General features: G+C 39.3%; 1 protein-coding gene across 1 annotated transcript in view; it reads right to left on the reverse strand.

Moving 5' to 3' along the window:
- The window catches only part of THSD7B (thrombospondin type 1 domain containing 7B), a 752,940-nt gene that overhangs the window by 339,499 nt on the left and 395,316 nt on the right, over window positions 1–18,125 (reverse strand). The window contains exons 10-11 of the mRNA XM_060015718.1: window positions 16,725–16,854; window positions 12,429–12,532 (exon numbers count right to left, since the gene is read on the reverse strand). Of these exons, the coding sequence (XP_059871701.1) occupies window positions 12,429–12,532; window positions 16,725–16,854 (234 nt within the window). The remainder of the gene's footprint in view (window positions 1–12,428; window positions 12,533–16,724; window positions 16,855–18,125) is intronic.

The raw sequence follows: 18,125 nt of genomic DNA on the forward strand, positions 1-18,125 counted from the left end.
CTAAGGCAGCTACATTGCTCCCAATCGCAAAATCTGAAAGGGACAAGGAATCCCTTCTACAGCATTCCTAAGAGCTAATCACTTAGCATCAACAGCTCCGTGAATGCTGCCTTATTAACTCACATTTTAGGGCTACATATTGTGGAATGTCTCTATTTCATAGAAAGGTCTGTGTTAGCTGGGTAGCAGACTGAGTCACTGCAACCAAGAAAGTAACACCAGATAATTTTTAAGAAATAGGTGAAAGAAAGAAAGATAATCTTTAAGTGGAATAAGGGTAAAACTGAAGAAAATCGGTAAAAAAATTCTAGTTAAACATAATATAAATGACAATAAATTTGCAAATAATACGGCATGAATTCCCTTCATAAGTCTAGGAGCTCATGGGTCAATAGAGAATGTTTGGAAGAAATCTGTTATATGGAGTATAGGAAGAAAAAAGTCATTTTCAACCCAAATGGATTTTCCCCCAAAGAATCCTGATCCACTTACAACAGGAGAATAATGGTATTTGATTTTTTTGGGTTTTTTTTGCAGTATGTGGGCCTCTCACTGTTGTGGCCTCTCCCGTTGCGGAGCACAGGCTCCGGACGCGCAGGCTCAACAGCCATGGCTCACGGGCCCAGCCGCTCCGCGGCATGTGGGATCTTCCCAGACCAGGGCACGAACCCATGTCCCCTGCATCGGCAGGCAGACTCTCAACCACTGCGCCACCAGGGAAGCCCTGGTATTTGATTTTTGATGTTCTGGGTTAACATGCTATACTGTGACTTACTCGTAGCCATAAAACATGTATCACCAAAAAAAAAAAAAAAAAAAAAAAAATCAAAGGAAGAACTCAATCTTTAGTGAGTGAAAGAGGTCAGGTCACGAAGGACATGGATTTACATAGCTTAATCTCGCTTGGCCAACAGAAGATAACGTATTTTGGGACTCCAGATATAATGGAAACAAATCAGTCACCAAGAACCTGACCATTTAAAGATGCAGAAGCCTGGAAATTCTACAAACTAAAAGGACATTTTCATTTCACTACGGTAAGATGTTCTATTTAATACTGATAACATTTTTCATTGTCTGTTTGGCATCTGTGCTCTGTTTGAGGGGTGGGAACATGATATACAGCAAAGTTCAAAATCCCCAAGGGAATCATATAAAGGGAATAGATACAGAGGGAAAAAAAAGACAGGTATACTGTATGTGTATATTAAATATATTTTAGAGAAAATGGCAAAGAATCTGTCATTCCAATACAGTATTATAAACTAGATAAAACAGAAACATAAATATTTATTCAATTGACAGTTTGTGTCATTTATTCACATTATTTCTTTAGCATTTGTTGTTATGATATTGCTGGCTGTGCTAGTATTTTAATTGGTACAGACTTTGTCGTTTTTCTTTAGTGACTCCGATGAGAAAATGTGCAGAAAATGGAGATAATTACAAGGTCACCTAAGAAATTACAACTGAGAGGAGTGAGCAAATATCAGCAGTGATGCTAGGAGAAGAAGGTGGGGGGAAGGAAACATGAAAGTAGTATATTAATAATTAGTTAATATGGGTATGAGTTGTAGTTTTGAAACTTTTTCCATAACAACAAGTAAAATGTCAGTATTAGTTAGAATTCCATGACAGTAAGAAAAGATAAGCAACAAATTATCAATTTTCTAGATACTTATTGGAGACCTAGAATGTGCCAGACACAATGTACAGGGGATACAGAGATGAATAAAGCACAATTTGGCCCACTGCTAGGAGACAGATAAGTAAACCAACAATTACAACTAGCACTAAATGAACCTAAAAGAAGGATACTATGGAAGAAGAGAATCTCCCATCCTGAAGAGCACAGGAAAGACTTTGAGCAAACAAAAGAGAGTGGACAAACAATCCAGGGAAAATTCTGTGTTAAAATAACAAACAACCCAATCAAAACAATGGGTGGAAGACCTAAACAGACATTTCTTCAAAGAAGACATACAGATGGCCAAGAAGCACATGAAAAGCTGCTCAACATCACTAATTATTAGAGAAATGCAAATCAGAACTACAATGAGGTATCACCTCACACCAGTCAGAATGGGCATCATCAAAAAATCTACAAACAATACATGCTGGAGAGGTTGTGGAGAAAAGGGAGCCCTCTTGCACTGTTGGTGGGAATGTAAATTGATACGGCCACTATGGAGAACAGTATGGAGGTTCCTTAAAAAACTACAAATAGAATTACCATATGACCCAGCAATCCCACTACTGCACATATGCCCAGAGAAAACCATAATTCAAAAAGACACACGCACCCCAATGCTCATTGCAGCACTATTTACAATAGCCAGGTCATGGAAGCAACCTAAATGCCCAACAACAGATGAATGGATAAAGAAGATGTGGTATATATATACAATGGAATATTACTCAGCCATAAAAAGGAACGAAATTGGGTCATTTGCAGAGACGTGGATGGATCTAGAGAGTGTCGTACAGAGTGAAGTAAGTCAGAAAGAGAACAACGAATATCGTATATTAATGCATATATGTGGAACCTAGAAAAATGGTACAGATGAACCTGTCTGCAGGGCAGAAATAGAGACACAGATGTAGAGAACAAACGTATGGACACCAAGGGGGGAAAGTGGCAGGGGGGGTGGTGGTGGGATGAACTGGGAGATTGGGATTGACATGTATACACTCACGTGTATAAAATGGATAACTAATAAGAACCTACTGTATAAAAAAAATTGAATTAAAAATTTAAAAAAAGAATTTAGCACTACTCCAGCTTAAAATGCATTTGTAATGAATTTACAGATATGCATGCAATTAACCAATTATTAACAATGAGCTCAAGTTGTAAGAAATATTATTTATATGCGAAGCATTCTGATTAGTCCTTTAAATGAAAGGTATTTTTAAATTAGATGTGTTTAATCATGAGGAAGTGAAGCTAACACTACACTTCTGGTGATAGAAGCAGGATTTCTTGACCTCAGCACTACTGCTATGCCAGAGCTACATACGTCAGTTGTACCTCATGCTCCCCAGTCATGACCATGAAAAATGTCTCCAGATGTTGGCAAATGTCCCATGGGGAGAAGATTCACCGATGGTGGAAAACCACTATTTTGTAGAAAGTGAAGCAACATCTTTTGTCCACTCTGCCATAGGTAAGGGATAAAATCCTCCCACTTTCACATGCATTCATGGAAAGACACCTACCTGATAACTATACAAGTTCAGTTCATGAACCTGACATCAGAGAATTAGCTTGTATGGTATTTTATCATCACCTTTGAATCCTTCACTAGAAATACACTTTTGAAGCAATTTGTAAAATATACACACTATAGAGTAAAGCTGATACAGCCCTACCCTCTAAGAGGCTAAACTCTCATAAGTTCCTTTTTCCATTACTTGATCTAAGCATAGATAAAATATTTTATAATAGTAATTTTAATGTCATAATTTCTGTTTCTCCCTTTACAGAATAAAACTATACGTGCATTACAGGTACCTTTATTCATCATATTTGGCCAAAGTTCTGAACTTCCTATTCTAGTACACAGAGTAATAATTATTGAGCAAACACGTATCGAGCAACTACTATGTATATAGTATGGGGATATTTGGGAGCATCGGTGATATGAAGGTGAATACGGTACATTCTCTGCATTTTGGAAGTTAAGAGATATAATAGGGCTTCCCTGGTGGCACAGTGGTTGAGTGTCCGCCTGCCGATGCCGGGGAAACAGTTTCATGCCCCAGTCCAGGAAGCTCCCACATGCCGTGGAGCGGCTGGGCCTGTAAGCCATGGCCGCTGAGCCTATGTGTCCAGAGCCTGTGCTCTGCAACGGGAGAGGCCACAACAGTGAGAGGCCCGCGTACCACAAAAAAAAAAAAAAAAAAAGTGCACTTAAAAGCAAGGATTATGGGGGAAAAAACCCAAGAATGATTATGCAGAAGCCTCCAAAAGTTTCCAAAATTCCAAAATAGCTTCACTGCAAGATTAACTGTAAAAGGCTAATGAAAAACACTGACATATAAGACTGACATCATTTCAATGGTTCGTCTCTATCCTCCTTTATTTGGCTACTATGCATTTTAAAAGAAGACCACCTGAGACTACAGGAGATCCTATTTCGATATCTTTTACTCTTAGATCAAAGGTCAATCTAAGGGTCATAGTGAATTTCTTAAACCCAGCAAGGATCCTCAAAAGTTTCTGTAAATGGATTACTTCCTAAAATTCATGAATAAATAAAAAGATGAAAAATAAAATGGGAGGCCACCAGTCTGACTGAACTTTGATCATGGCTGGTTAACAGTGCCTGCCAAGGATCTTTTTTTCTTTTTTGTTTTTTTTGGCCTTCTTCTAAGGTAGATGTACCCAGATGGAAAGAAATAGTTCAATAATACATGAATTGAGTGTGTCAGTCTTTTTGCCAATTCCAAAACCTCCCCTATTTATCTCCAGATACTTGTAGATATTGGGACCTTAGAAACGGAAATGTCCCACAAATATGGCCTCCAAACCTCCATGTTGGAGGAATCTTGAATACCTTCACTGTGCCTTTGTGATATAGATTTTCTACCTCCATCTTCTCTAGGAGTTAAGAACCATTCTTTGAAGTGCAAATGTTTCTCACCAGAAGGGAAAAAAGGAAGCACTTGGAAATTGGGCCAAAGAGAAGTCTCACAAATCTTCTCAACAGATATTAGAAACTATACGGTCGCTGGGTCTTTGTGTCTGTCTGTATGTCCATATATATGTATGTTGCAGACAGGTGGTATTTTTCTACCTCTAGATGGTATTACCAAAATTAATTTGTAATGAAGTTCTATTTAACCGGGTTGAAAGTCAAGCATTTGTAAGGACTATTTTAAAACTCTCATCAGAAATATAGAAACTAACCCAAATGATTATTTCAACTTCATGCTATCTAAGATCATCCTTAGTAAATAAAAGCCAGTTTACTTTGTTGGTTTACTAAAACAGACATGTCTTTAGAGTTATCAGCATTCAATATAATAATTTTATTCTACCTAGGCTTACAAATTTGTCAGCAAGAAAAATAACTCAGTATGATGAAGTTTTCGTAGGTAATCTAAACCTAATTTGGGGGATCAAATGACTCAGATAGATGTAATTGGGATAAGAGATATTGGAAAACTTTTTAGTAATAATTACATTTTACAGTATATATACTTAAAAAACAGCTCCCCAAATACTTTTTGTTAACTTAGAGTTTTACTAAGTTAAATGATGAGAATTCCTTGAATATCTAGGGTATTTCCAAATAAGAAAAAAAAATACTGAAACATTAATGAACACAGGTTTTTCCACTTTGGGATTCTTATACAGAAATACTAAAGATAAATTTGGTTCTATTAGTAAACACGTTTAGTGCCATGCTAAGAAATTTAGATGTCTCTAGAGATTATAAAAAACATTTATTATTTTGTCAATATAAAAAGTGGTAGTTTAAGAGAAAGTCCATGATTCTTTACTTCCTAAATTCTCACTAGAAATTAAAGTTTCTAAGGGTTAAGAATTCGAATGTAATTAAAGCTACTAAAAACAAAAGAAGGAAACATCTCCTCATGCAAGAAAAGTAGGACGTGTTTTTAACTAAGGAAAAGGATGAGAAATAAAGATGCATTTGTGTTTTGGGAAATCAGAGTAATTTTGTTTAAACTAGAACTTCTGCACATAAAGGACAAACTAAAAGTATATAAAAGGTTGAAGAGAGAAAGAGAATTTTTCCTTGTGTAATCAGGCAAAAATTAAATTATTATTATAAGGGGCTTTTAATTAAGCTTTAATATCAACAGTGTACTTATGCAAAACAACAGTGAACTTAATGCAAAAAGCTTTAATATCAACAGTGTACTTATGCAAAACTAGAACTTAATTTTCTTTCAACTGCTAAATAGGTAACTATTGTTTCATATCTATCCGTGATCCTATTCAGTCAAATGTCCAAACCTTTTGATATCTTTGACAAACTTCCCCAAAGCAAATTCTAAAAATAAAGTCTTTATGACCCTGAAGAAACTGGGATTTTTCCAGAGAACCCCTGGAACATTCCAAAAGATGTGTTAAGCTAATTAGGCTAATTGATATGTTCAAGTACATGGGAAACATTGTCAAATGAGAAGTTGTGATGTTGTGTCTGTTTAGGAATATGTGAAATTATGTGAAATTCCTAGAAATGTGATATGTCCTGGCATTAACTGTTGCTAGTCATCAAAATTGATGCTCACACTAAGAGGACTGAACCTGAGAATCAGGGAAGTACCCTAGCTGACTTTCAAATAAAGGCAGCAACAACAGAATCTATAAAGATTGTGGCACATGTGGATAAAGTCCATTCTACTTCTGCAAAAAATAACCTCTCATTGCCAGACTTTTGCCGTCCTGATGTCCTTGTGACATGGCAACAGTCTGCTCCTGAATCAGAGAAATTAAGATGGGTAAACCACGGCTGTAAATGAGACAGACAGCTGGGGCCACGGGGAAGAAAACCCAAGACAGCTGCTTGGTTATTCCTGGCTCTCTGGCAAACTCCAATTTAGGGCTTTGCATTTCTTCACCCATCATAGTGCATTTACGCAAAACTCTTTTCATCCTTAGAGGCCTTAGACCTCCTCCCTCTGGACCCCTTGAACACATACAGTGGGACTTTTTCAACTGCCACTTAGTATGAGTTGTCAGTATGTTCTTAGTGTATGTATGTTTTCCAGGAGGGTCAAAGCCATCCCCTCTCACAGGCTGGTGCCCTCACAGTGGCAAAGAAACTGTTAGAAAATGCTTCCCACTTGAGGTACACCTTCCACAATCTTCAGTGATCAAGACACCCCTTCACTGGGCAAATCATACCACTCTTTATGAAAACCTTGCAAACTTCTTGGAATTATCACTGTCCCTATCACCCCCAATCACGATTGAGAGAACAAATGGGAAAACTGGTTTCAAGCAGAACAAGTATGATTTACATGGAACTACATAAACTGAGGAGGACGCTCTAATGTTTTGTTTTTCCAGATTTAAGGAGACCTTTTCTCTTAAGCTATCTATGACATACAGCAACTTGGTAAAGTATACCTTTGTGAACAAAGATGAAACATTTTCTTTTTCTCCTTACCTGATCCCTCCAGAATTCAGAAACGCTCAGTGAATATTCTTATTTTCGTGATAATATATTTGTCTGCATAAGTTCAGTAAGAATCTGTTCTCCTAGTAACAGGACGCAATTGGAAGCAGTGGCTATATCACCATGGCTTTGACTGCAATGTCATATTTGAGAGAGATGATCATAGACTCAGATATGACTAGACAGCTTCAAGCAACTGCTTGGAAAAAATGAACCTGGTACCTTGCTTACAAGGTTTCAGCAAAGGTGTCTTAAAAAATACTTTATAGGGCTTCCCTGGTGGCACAGTGGTTGAGAGTCCGCCTGCCGATGCAGGGGACACGGGTTCGTGCCCCGGTCCAGGAGGATCCCACATGCCGCGGAGCAGCTGGGCCCGTGAACCATGGCTGCTGAGCCTGCGCGTCCGGAGCCCGGGCTCCTCAATGGGAGAGGCCACAACAGTGAGAGGCCCGCGTACCGCAAAAAAAAAAAAAAATCCTGAAATAGAAATTTAAATGGAAAGTGTTTCCAGCTTGCTCGGGCTTCCATGGGACTGAAGGGTGTGAAAGCTGCCTGACCGGAATGCCCAAGCAGGGGGAGGAAGGGACTGAGGGTCTCCTAATTCCTTCTTCAGACTTTCCTTTGACCCTCCTGACTTCAGTATAGCCCCTTGCCTCCACTCTCCTCTGCCTGTTGTCCTAAGTCCACGACCTCTCTGGTTCTAACATCCACAGAGAATAAACCTCCAGGCTCCCACAAAAATAGCAATAGGTTGGAGCCTGACTCTGCAAGGTGAAGGGCTGGGTGTGGAGAGTGTTCACTGCTCTTTAGTCAGACTCTCAAAAGCTCCTGATTTTTCTCCCATCCCCTATACACGCGCGCGCTCACACGCGCACACACACACAGCCCGCACACACACACAGCCCGCACACACACACACAGCCTTGCCCACTTCCTTTTGCAGAGGTGGTGCCTTTCCAGAGTTGTCCAGGCCAAATCATCTTGTTTCTCTTCAGCCTCTACACCTTCAACTGCGCCAACACTTAGGTATAATCCTGCTCTGCAAAGTACTTTCCCTATATCTCCATCCACTTTCTACATCATACAGTATGGTTGAGGTTACAGATGGCCCTAATTTACTTGAAGGTGAGCTTATTGCGCTCCTTGTTTTTAGGAACAATTTTATAAAGGGGATCTCATTGAAGGTTACTTTTTTGTTACTCTTTCATGTTTTCCATGCTGGTTTTGAAGTAATTCTAGAGAAAAGATGGGAGTAGAAATATCTTGGCTCCACTGTCTTAAAATTGGAGACCCATCCTACTGCTTTAAAAGTGTAAATTTCCCAACAAGTAAACACAAGGAAATCTCTAATGGTGGAGTCTAACTTGGGGAAAACTCAGGTATCTACTTTGCCTACTTTAAAGGATGATCTGGCCTCCAGCCAGAATCCATTTAAAATACTTCTAAGACAGATAGAATAAGTTACCGTTATAGGATAAGATTCCACACAGTGGAGGAGCAATGTCTCTGCAGAAGGTACTAAATGGCTTTGCAGTGAAAACAAACCGTAATGATACTCTAGTATCACAGAGCATCAGAGTCCAGGTCAACATATAGAGTTAAGTTGTGCCCTGCACAAAGGTACCATTTTTAAAAGACTATTTATGTAGATTTTGCTGATCTAGATATTTTATAGCAACTCTGCAGCAGAAAGCAAGCACAAGTCTTGTAATAACAAGATTATATTATTATAATTTTCTGACATATGGAAGTAAAATGTTTTCAGGAAGTGGTCCCTTCTTGTAAATTACAGAATCACTGTATAGCCTCCTAGCAGCCCTGAATCAAACTACCTTGCAAATCAAATTTACATTTGCAAATGTTCCCACAGGGACATCATTTCCAAGGCGTAACTATTATGGACTGAATTCTAACCCCAAAAATTCATATGCTGGAACCCTGACCCCAAATATTAATGTACTTGGAGAAAATAAAGACGGCAGAAGCAGTCTGCTCTAATCTGGAAGGCCAGCAATATACTCTCACTGTCCTTCCTCGAGGGCCTATCAACTTCTAGCCCTATTTCATATATTAGTTTGCAGGGATCTGATCACTTTTCCTTCAACAACATATCACATTGGCCTTTACACTGGTGACTATCTTGATGGGACCTAGTGAGCAAGAAGAAACAACTACCCTGGACTCATTGGTAAGACATCTTCATGTCAGAGAGTGGGAAATAAAAAACTTGAGAAAATTCAGTAGCCTTTGACCCCAGTGACATGTCTAAAGGTCCAGTGGTGTGAGGCATGTTGAGATATCCCTTCTAAGGAGAAGACAGGTTGTTACATCTGGCCCCTCCTACAACCAAAATAAAGACACAACATCTATCGTGCCTCTTCGGATTCCAGGCAACATAGTCCTCATTTGGGTGTGTATTCACTCTAGCCCATTTGCCAGGGGATCTGAAAAGCTGCTAGTTTTGAGTGGGATCCAGAAAAGAAAAGGCTCTGTAACAGCTCCAGACTGCTCTGCCACTTGGGGCACAGGATCCAGCAGATTCAATGGTGCTTGAAGTGTCAGTGGCAGACAGGGATGCTGCCTGGAGCCCTTGGCGGGCTCCTATAGGTCAATTGCAGTTTAGGTCCTTAGGATTGTGGAGCAAAGCCCTGCCATCCTCTGCAGGTAGCTTTACTCCATTTGAGGGACAGCTACAGCCTTAGTAGAGGCTGAATGCTTAACCATGGGCCACCAGAGTTACCATGCAAACTCGATATTATCTGACCCTTCAAGCCACAAGGTAGGGCATACACGGCAGCACTCCATCATCAAATGGAAGTGGTATATGTGTGACTGAACCCAAGCAGGCCCTGAAGGCATAATAAGTTACATGAAGAAGTAGCCCAACTGCCCATGGTCCCCACTCCTGCTAAGCTACCTCGTCTCTCCCAGCCTGCACATATGTCCTCTTAGGGAGTCTCCCACAATCAGCTGACAGAGGCAAAGAAGACTTGGGCCTGGTTTACGGATGGTTTTGCATGGTATGTGCGCACAACCCCTAAATGGGCAGCTGCAACACTATAGCCCTTTTCTGAGATATCCCTGAAATACAGAGGGGAAGGGAAGCCTTCCCAGTGAATAGAACTTCAAGCAGTAAACCTGGTTGTTCACTTTGTTAAGAAGGAGAAATGGCCAGATGCGGGATCATGTACAGATCCACAGGCTGCGGCCAGTGATTTTGCTGGCTGGTCAAGGACTGAGAAGGAACATGATTGGAAAACTGGTGACAAGGAAATTTAGGGAAGTGGTACGTGGCAAGACTTTTCTGAATGGCCAAAAATGTGAACATATTTGGGTCCCACGTGAATGCTCCCTAAAATGTGACCTGGATTGAGGAGGATTTTAATAATCCAGTGGATAGGATGACCCATTCTGTGGATACCAGTCAGCCTCTGTCCTCAGCTACCCCTGGCATTGTCCAATAAGTTCATGCACAAAGTGGCCATGGTGGTAGGAAGGAAGGTTATGCATGGGCTCAGCACCGTGGACTTCCATTTATCCAGGGCGACCTGACTGCAACCACATCTGAGTGCCCAGTCTGCCAGCAGCAGGGGCCAATGCTGAGTCCCCAGTATGGCGTCATTCCGCGTGGTGATCAGCCAGCTACACGGTGGCAGATTGATTACATTGGACGACTTCCATCATGAAGGTGCAGTGTTCTGTTCTTACCAGAATAGGTACTTACTCAAATAGGATAAGGATTTGCCTTTCCTGCACACGATGCTTCTAGCAAAATTACCTACCATCCATGGACTTACATAATGCCTTGTCCATAGTCATGGTATTCCACACAACACTGCTTCTGATAAAGGAACTCAGTTCACAGCAAGTGACATGTGGCAATGGACCCATGCTCATTGAATTCATGGTCTTACCATGTTCCCCACCATCCTGAAGCAGCTGGTTTGATAAGATGGTGAAAAGGTCTTCTGAAGACTCATTTATAGTACCAATTAGGTGGCAATACCTAGAAGGGTTGGGAAAAAGTTTTCCAGAAGCATCCAATATATGGTGTTTTCCCTCCCATAGCCAGGACTCACAGGTCCCGGAGTCAAGGGTGGGAATGAGAATGGCACAACTTCTTATTACCCATAGTGATCCACTAGTAAAATGTCTGCTTTCTTTTCCTCTGCAGTCTTATGCTCTGCTACCCTATAAGCCCTTATTTCCAAAGGGAGGAATGCTTCCACTAAAAACACAGCAATGATTCCACTGAACTAGGAGTTAAAACTGCCACCCGCCCACACTGGGCTTCTTATGCCTGTGAATCAACAAAGAAGGGAGTTACTGTGCTCGCTGGGATGACTGATCCTGATTAATACAATAACCTATCCAACAGGAAGCAAAACAATTCTCAATATGCCTTTTAGTTGAATTATGAGACCAGTGACATGCAGTTGGTCCTACAAGGTCTGATTTTGCTACATACACCCCTTTAGTAACAGAGTGGTCAGATTTTTAAGAATAAAGCACTTCTTCTCATTCCGCACTTTGGTCTGAGTGCTCCCTGGTTGCAAACTGTCTTTTTGGTGTGTGCACAATAAACTTCTACTAATTAAAAAAAAGAATAAATAAAATGAAAAAAAAAGAATAAAGCACTTTTTATCAAACCTCAAATCATTGGCATCTAGATTATGAATGAAACAAAACAGTGAGCAATCTGATGAGTTTCTGAGTGGTTTTCAGAGATTTCAAAATGCCACACCTTCTAGACATTGATGATAAACGGCACTTTTACTCAGATCCAGAAGCCTATGCACAGCATCTTCCAGAAATTTTAATGGTTCCTTTCTATGTATATTACATATAAAACATACTCTAAGTATGTGTATAACAACCAGGTTTAAGTCATGATTATTATGATTAGTTAATTCATTCAACAAATATTTAATGAGCAGCTAAAAAGTACAATATGTACTATTGGGTCCAATCTTGACACATCCTTCATTCCTTGACTAATATCCAACATGCATTTGGACCACCAGCACTGGCGTATGCTAATGGCTGAGAACAGATATTTGCTTACATTGCATTAGTCCTTAGGTGCACTAGCTAGTTATGGTTAAAATATCACCATTAACTAATGCCAAACTTAAACTCAAACAGTAATAAATATAAATAATCCAAGCCAGTAAGATCACAACTTATTCAAATATAAAAATAGGCAACAGTTTATAAGAGCAACATAATTTTGAATTGCATTTGAATAGAAAAACTGTTTTAAAGTTCCCTTACCTCTTGTTTGCACCCCCTTTCCGCAGGCTTCACTGGTGCCCATTATTCCCTGCCTGACAGACTCTGGCACTAAGATACAGGGGCTCCATTTCTGTGGCCTCCACCTGTGATGACAAAGAATAGCAGACTAGAAATTTCACCATGACAAACATACAAAAGAAATATCTGAAACAGGTGAATTTGAAATCCAGAAACATAAAGGTAGTAATTCAATAAAAATGGATTTGAAACCAATGTCATAAAAGGGAGCTCTGGCACACACTAGGGATGGTAACAGTCCCTCTGCCCCAGATCCATGGTTAATGCAATAATTCCACTTTTTAAAATGTGGACGTTCTGCACACAAAGTGGCCATAAAAAGCATTAGAAGCATAGAACAAATCTAGAAGGCTTAGCTCTTTACGAACTAAAAATTGTTTAAAGAAAAACAGTAAAAGAAAATAAAAGAGAGAAAATCCCTATGTCCCACTGGAGCATTAGAGAATCAAGGTTTGAACACCTGAAAATTTTGGGTGCAAGCTTTCACACTTGATCTTCTGCTTCAAATTTTTCACAAGGTGTTTCCTAGGACTTTGGCGTAGCTCAAATGTCTCAGTAGGTTATAGAGTAAAAGGGAGGTGGGGGGCCATGGGGACTTACCTTATGTGATCGTTCCTCTCAGGGAAGAGGAATGGATCTGTCTCTGAAGAATTACCAATATTTCTTCTCCACAGAGGAAACAGGATCTAAGGAAACCTTCTGGCTTTCTTTTAAGGTGAACAAAACTCTACTTTTATGACCCACAGGACAGACTATGATTTAAGTCCCTAAACCTGTGTCTTCAGAATAGTCCAAAAAACCCAAACTCTAAATGTAACCATAGAGTCTCCTCTTTCACCGGGTATATTTTTACCCTTTTTCACGTGGGCCAATACCTCTGATAACAGATGCTACTTCAAAAAATGAAACAGAAACATGAAGTAAAAATATTACTGACCAGTCTTGCAAGATGAAACAATTCAGAGATCTGTTGCACATCAACATGCGTGTAATTAACGCTACTACCTTGTATACTTAAAAATGTTTAAGATGGCAATCTCTGCTCTACAGCAAAGAGACTCAGTTTTACACATGTACACATTCTGTTTTTTAATATTCTTTTCCATTATGGATTGGCAAAACATTGTAAATCAACTATACTTCAATTTAAAAAAAAAGTGAATTTAGCAAAAAAAAAAGTTTCAGATGGTAAGTTTTATGTTATATGATTTTACCGCAATAAAAAAGAAGTCCCAGCAAAAGAAAAAATAATGTATATCAGAACATGGAGCAGACTTTCTTTGCTCAGGAAAAGTCACTTCAAAGGATTCTCTTAGTCATGTGAATATAGATTCATATAGCGTGTGGAGATCACTTAACATAGCCCGGCTTTAATCTCTGCACTCACCACCACCTCTCCCCCATTTAGACTAGGTGAGTCTCAGGTGTCTTGAACAATTGGAGGTAAGTGAGGCAGTGGTGGTGTTAAGGGAGAGATAACAGACCATCTTTCAGAATCAAGCAAAGTACATTAAAATATAAAAGTAAAAAGTACATATCATTGAACTCATTCAAGTGGCCTCCATAATGAGAATAACTGAAGAGCTAGGGAGAAATCAGGAAACAGGTAAATAGAAAAACCTGTCACATTTAAAGAAATCACCTATTACTTTTAAGTAGTAGAAATTTACTTTGTAGATGCATAGACGCATTAAGCATAGTTCCAAAACACAGAAACTGAAATGGTAGGGGGTTTAATTTAGCTTTTCAACTAGGACATGTCATTCACTCAGATCCCTCAAGTTCACAAAAGACTTTCTAATGTGAGATCAAGGGATTCAATCTAGCTTAGCATGCTAAATAAAAGGAAGACATGTCCAGGACTCTCTTGCTAGACTCTTAGTTTTAGAAGGATAAGCCTGGGCTCAGAGATGTTAAGTGACATGTCTGAGATCGCACTCGTCAGGGCAGGCCAGCTGTCAGTCCTAAAGCCCTCAATGCTAAGCCACAAACTCCTGCGGACACCCCACTGCCAATTCTATACAGGGGCACATCGCCCATGCTGTCTTCCCTTTTGCTTATACTGCTGGCCACTCCAAAATGTGCCTCAATTGCATATTGATTATTTTGAATTAAAGTTACTTTAAAAATGGTTAATGTAAGAAGGACACTCTGACCCTCCCTTCTGTCTCCCTGAAAGCAGGAAATAGATCTCTCCTGTGAAAGGTGCCCTCCCTACATCTGGAGGTGGAAGGACACCCTTATCACCAGAGATAGGGAATTCCGGGCTATATAAACAAACCTGTTACCATTTAAACTTACTACCCCAAGCCCAAACTCGAATTTCATGTCAAGATTGAGCACCCAAACCCTACGTTTCTTCGTCCTGTCAATTCTTCACAGATTTATCGTTGCTCTGTCTAAAAAGTATAAAAGTTGCCTGTTTTGGCCACTTCTAAGGTACAATTTCTATGGGACCTCCATGCATATGAATTAAAATTTGTTTCATTTTCTCCTGCTAATCTGTCTCATGTCAATTGTATTATTAGGCCAGCCACAAGAACTCAAGAAACGTAGAGGAGGAAATTTCCCCTCTCCGACACTTACTAAATTAACATGGTGGGAAATGCTCAAACTTACAGAAAAATTTCTATAGGCATTTTGATTCTGTTTTAATTTGGTAAACGTGAGAATGTCTCACCTTAATGGAATTAGAAAAAGAAGAATCAGAAGAAAATGATAAAGGTCTACATTAACTTGCCTCCCTAAGAAACCAATGAGGGGAAAGCAAAATCTAAATTGGAAACATATTGCTCAAAATTCAAGGATGTTTGACTAAAGGGCATAGACTCACACTGGCAACTTGGACACATGTTAAACAACGCATCAGGAGACATGATACAATCATCCCATCCATGTACAGTGGAACTGATTTCTGGGGAAAATGGCAGGAGGTCACTGATGGAAACTAGTTCAAACATGAGTGACTAAACTGAAGTGCAACACGAGAGTAAAGAGAGTGGACAATAGGAAGGAGAGCCCACTAACAGTTTCCAGGATTTTCTCTGATTATAATAGCACTGGGCTCATAAAATGTCTAAAAATATTTGATTTGGCTAATTTTTTCAATTGGCTACCTTCCCTGAGAGCTTTTCTTGCTGAGCTCAGAAGTCTCCATATTTATATGTGGCACAAAAGGAAGGATATTGACAGTGTTCCCACAATGGCCCTGTGGATGATGAGCAAAAACTGGTAGTCTGGGCTTGTTCCAGTGGTTTTTTTTTGGTTTTTTTTTTTTTTGTTTTGCGGTACCCGGGCCTCCCACTGTTGTGGCCTAACCCATTGCAGAGCACAGGTTCCGGACGCACAGGCTCAGCGGCCATGGCTCACGGGCCCAGCCGCTCCGTGGCATGTGGGATCCTCCTGGACCGGGGCACGAACCCGTGTCCCCTGCATCAGTAGGCGGACTCTCAACCACTGCGCCACCAGGGAAGCCCGCTAAAGGCATTTTTAAGTGTGCTGATAACAGCACAATTTTTAAGACCATGGTCTTGTTTTCACAAATAAGTAAAACTCAACAGTGATTGAATTTAATCCAGAAGTCCTTTAAAGAAGTGTTTCAATCCAATGTTAAAAGAATGGAAGTTTATGACTAAACACACAAACCTCAGGTGTTGTTTTTATAAACAGTAATCACCAACTTGCCAAGGGGCACATATAGGTAACATATAAAGTTGAAAAGGTACTCATTCTCTTTTCTAAAAACAAAAATTTCTCCATAGGTTAAACTTTTTTCTAAGATTTCTTAAAATGTGTATATGACAAAAATTGCGAACCAGAACCATTTTTGAACTACAATACACAATTATTATAGAAGTACACATTTGTTCTTAGTTCTTGATTAAAGGCTTTAGGATGAGAACAATAGAATGAGGTAAGTTGTGTGTGTGTGTTTGCAAGGACCTCCTTCTGAATCTCTCTGGATCCTGATCCTGAAAATTGATTGCCTGGGTGGCGGAGCTCCAGCAGCTCACTTACCATCAAAACATGATTGTTTCTTTTTTTCTTCCTGTTAATTAGACTTTGATATTCTTTACTTTCAAAATCTATTCCAGATAAGAGGGGAAGAACAGTGAGATATCTGAAGATAAACAATGCTACTACCTCTTTGTATTTCTCACTACAAATACTTCATATAATAATCATGTATTATATGAAAGGAAATGGGTCATGACTTATTCTAAGGTCTAATGATTATTTTAAAAGGTAATTAATTACCGATATATGGGGCACAATGACACATCTTCACACTCTCGCTCTTCAAATAAGGTATCTGGGCATTCTTGGCCTCCGTTGGCTGCTTCTTGGATGATAATCCTGTATCGAGACTGTTTTATTGTGGCATTTCCTGAAGTAAAGAAAAAATAAAATTATAGTGCCCTTCTATGTGGATGCAGAAAATAGTCCAGGGTTAGGGAGCAACTGATAAAAGACAAAAAGAAAGAGAAGAAATAAGAACCTGTGGAAAGACTACTTGGGAAACGAGAATAACAAGCAAAGACCAGGGATTAATACACAATCTTACTTCTATGAGGAAGACACGTCACACTTAATACTTGTAATTTCAAATCTATATGTTCTAATATGCGAAGACTGTTTCCCACTGTCTTAATATATTTTAAATTAATCAGAATCTATATTACGTTTGGCATAAAAGTTCTATGGCATAATCTGAGAAACTTCAGAAATGCTCTTTAATCTCAAAACAACAGCTCAGGGGGATAATATTTTACTATTAGCGATTCACTCCCTCAGGAGGGACACTTCCTTCTTTAGGCTACTTTTTACTCTGCAAATACTCTTATTAAAATTAATATATTAGTAGCATATTTATTTATAGGTATTAATTTATTTGATTTCTTATTCCTCATAACCTGAGATAATATGGGTATAACTGGAATTTAGAGAAGAGGCACTAAAATTATGACCGAACGAAACATAGACATATGTCTTGCTGGTGATTCTGCTGAGCTGCAGAAGTGGTAACAGGCGCCTCGATAAAAAGACAGCTGATGTTCACTTTAACAGGGGAGGGCATTCATTTCATAATCTGTAGATGCCTTCTAGTCAAGAGCAACTACCAAAATCAATGATCCTGTTTAGCAGCTACTTCAATTACCGTGTGTAAGATATTGCACTTGATACGCAGATACAAATTCTTGAACTTACAGTTAAACAGAAAGAAGGGGGGGCAGATAGATAAGCAACTACTTATGAGACGTTGTAGAGTAAAAAGCTTCAGACGGTGGACACTGTCAGGAGAGTATAAAAGGAAACGTAATCATTTTTAACTCTGGAAATCTAAGGCAGCTCCTTGGAGAAGGCAGATTTTATCCTGGCACTTGAGGGCTAAGTAGAAAAAAAATTATTTTTCAGAAAGAGAAGGACAAATACCGCATGATATCACTTTATGTGGAATATAAAATATGACACAAATGAACTTTTATGAAACAGAAACAGACTCAGACATAGAGAACAGACTTGTGGTTACTAAGGGGGGACTGGGGGGAGGGAAGGATTGGGAGTTTGGGATTAGCAGATGTAAGCTCTTATATATAGAATGGATAAACAAGGTCCTACTGTATAGCATAGGGAACTATATTCAATATTCTGTGATAA

This window comes from Delphinus delphis, chromosome 7 (genome assembly GCF_949987515.2).
Source record: "Delphinus delphis chromosome 7, mDelDel1.2, whole genome shotgun sequence".
Taxonomy (NCBI): domain Eukaryota; kingdom Metazoa; phylum Chordata; class Mammalia; order Artiodactyla; family Delphinidae; genus Delphinus; species Delphinus delphis.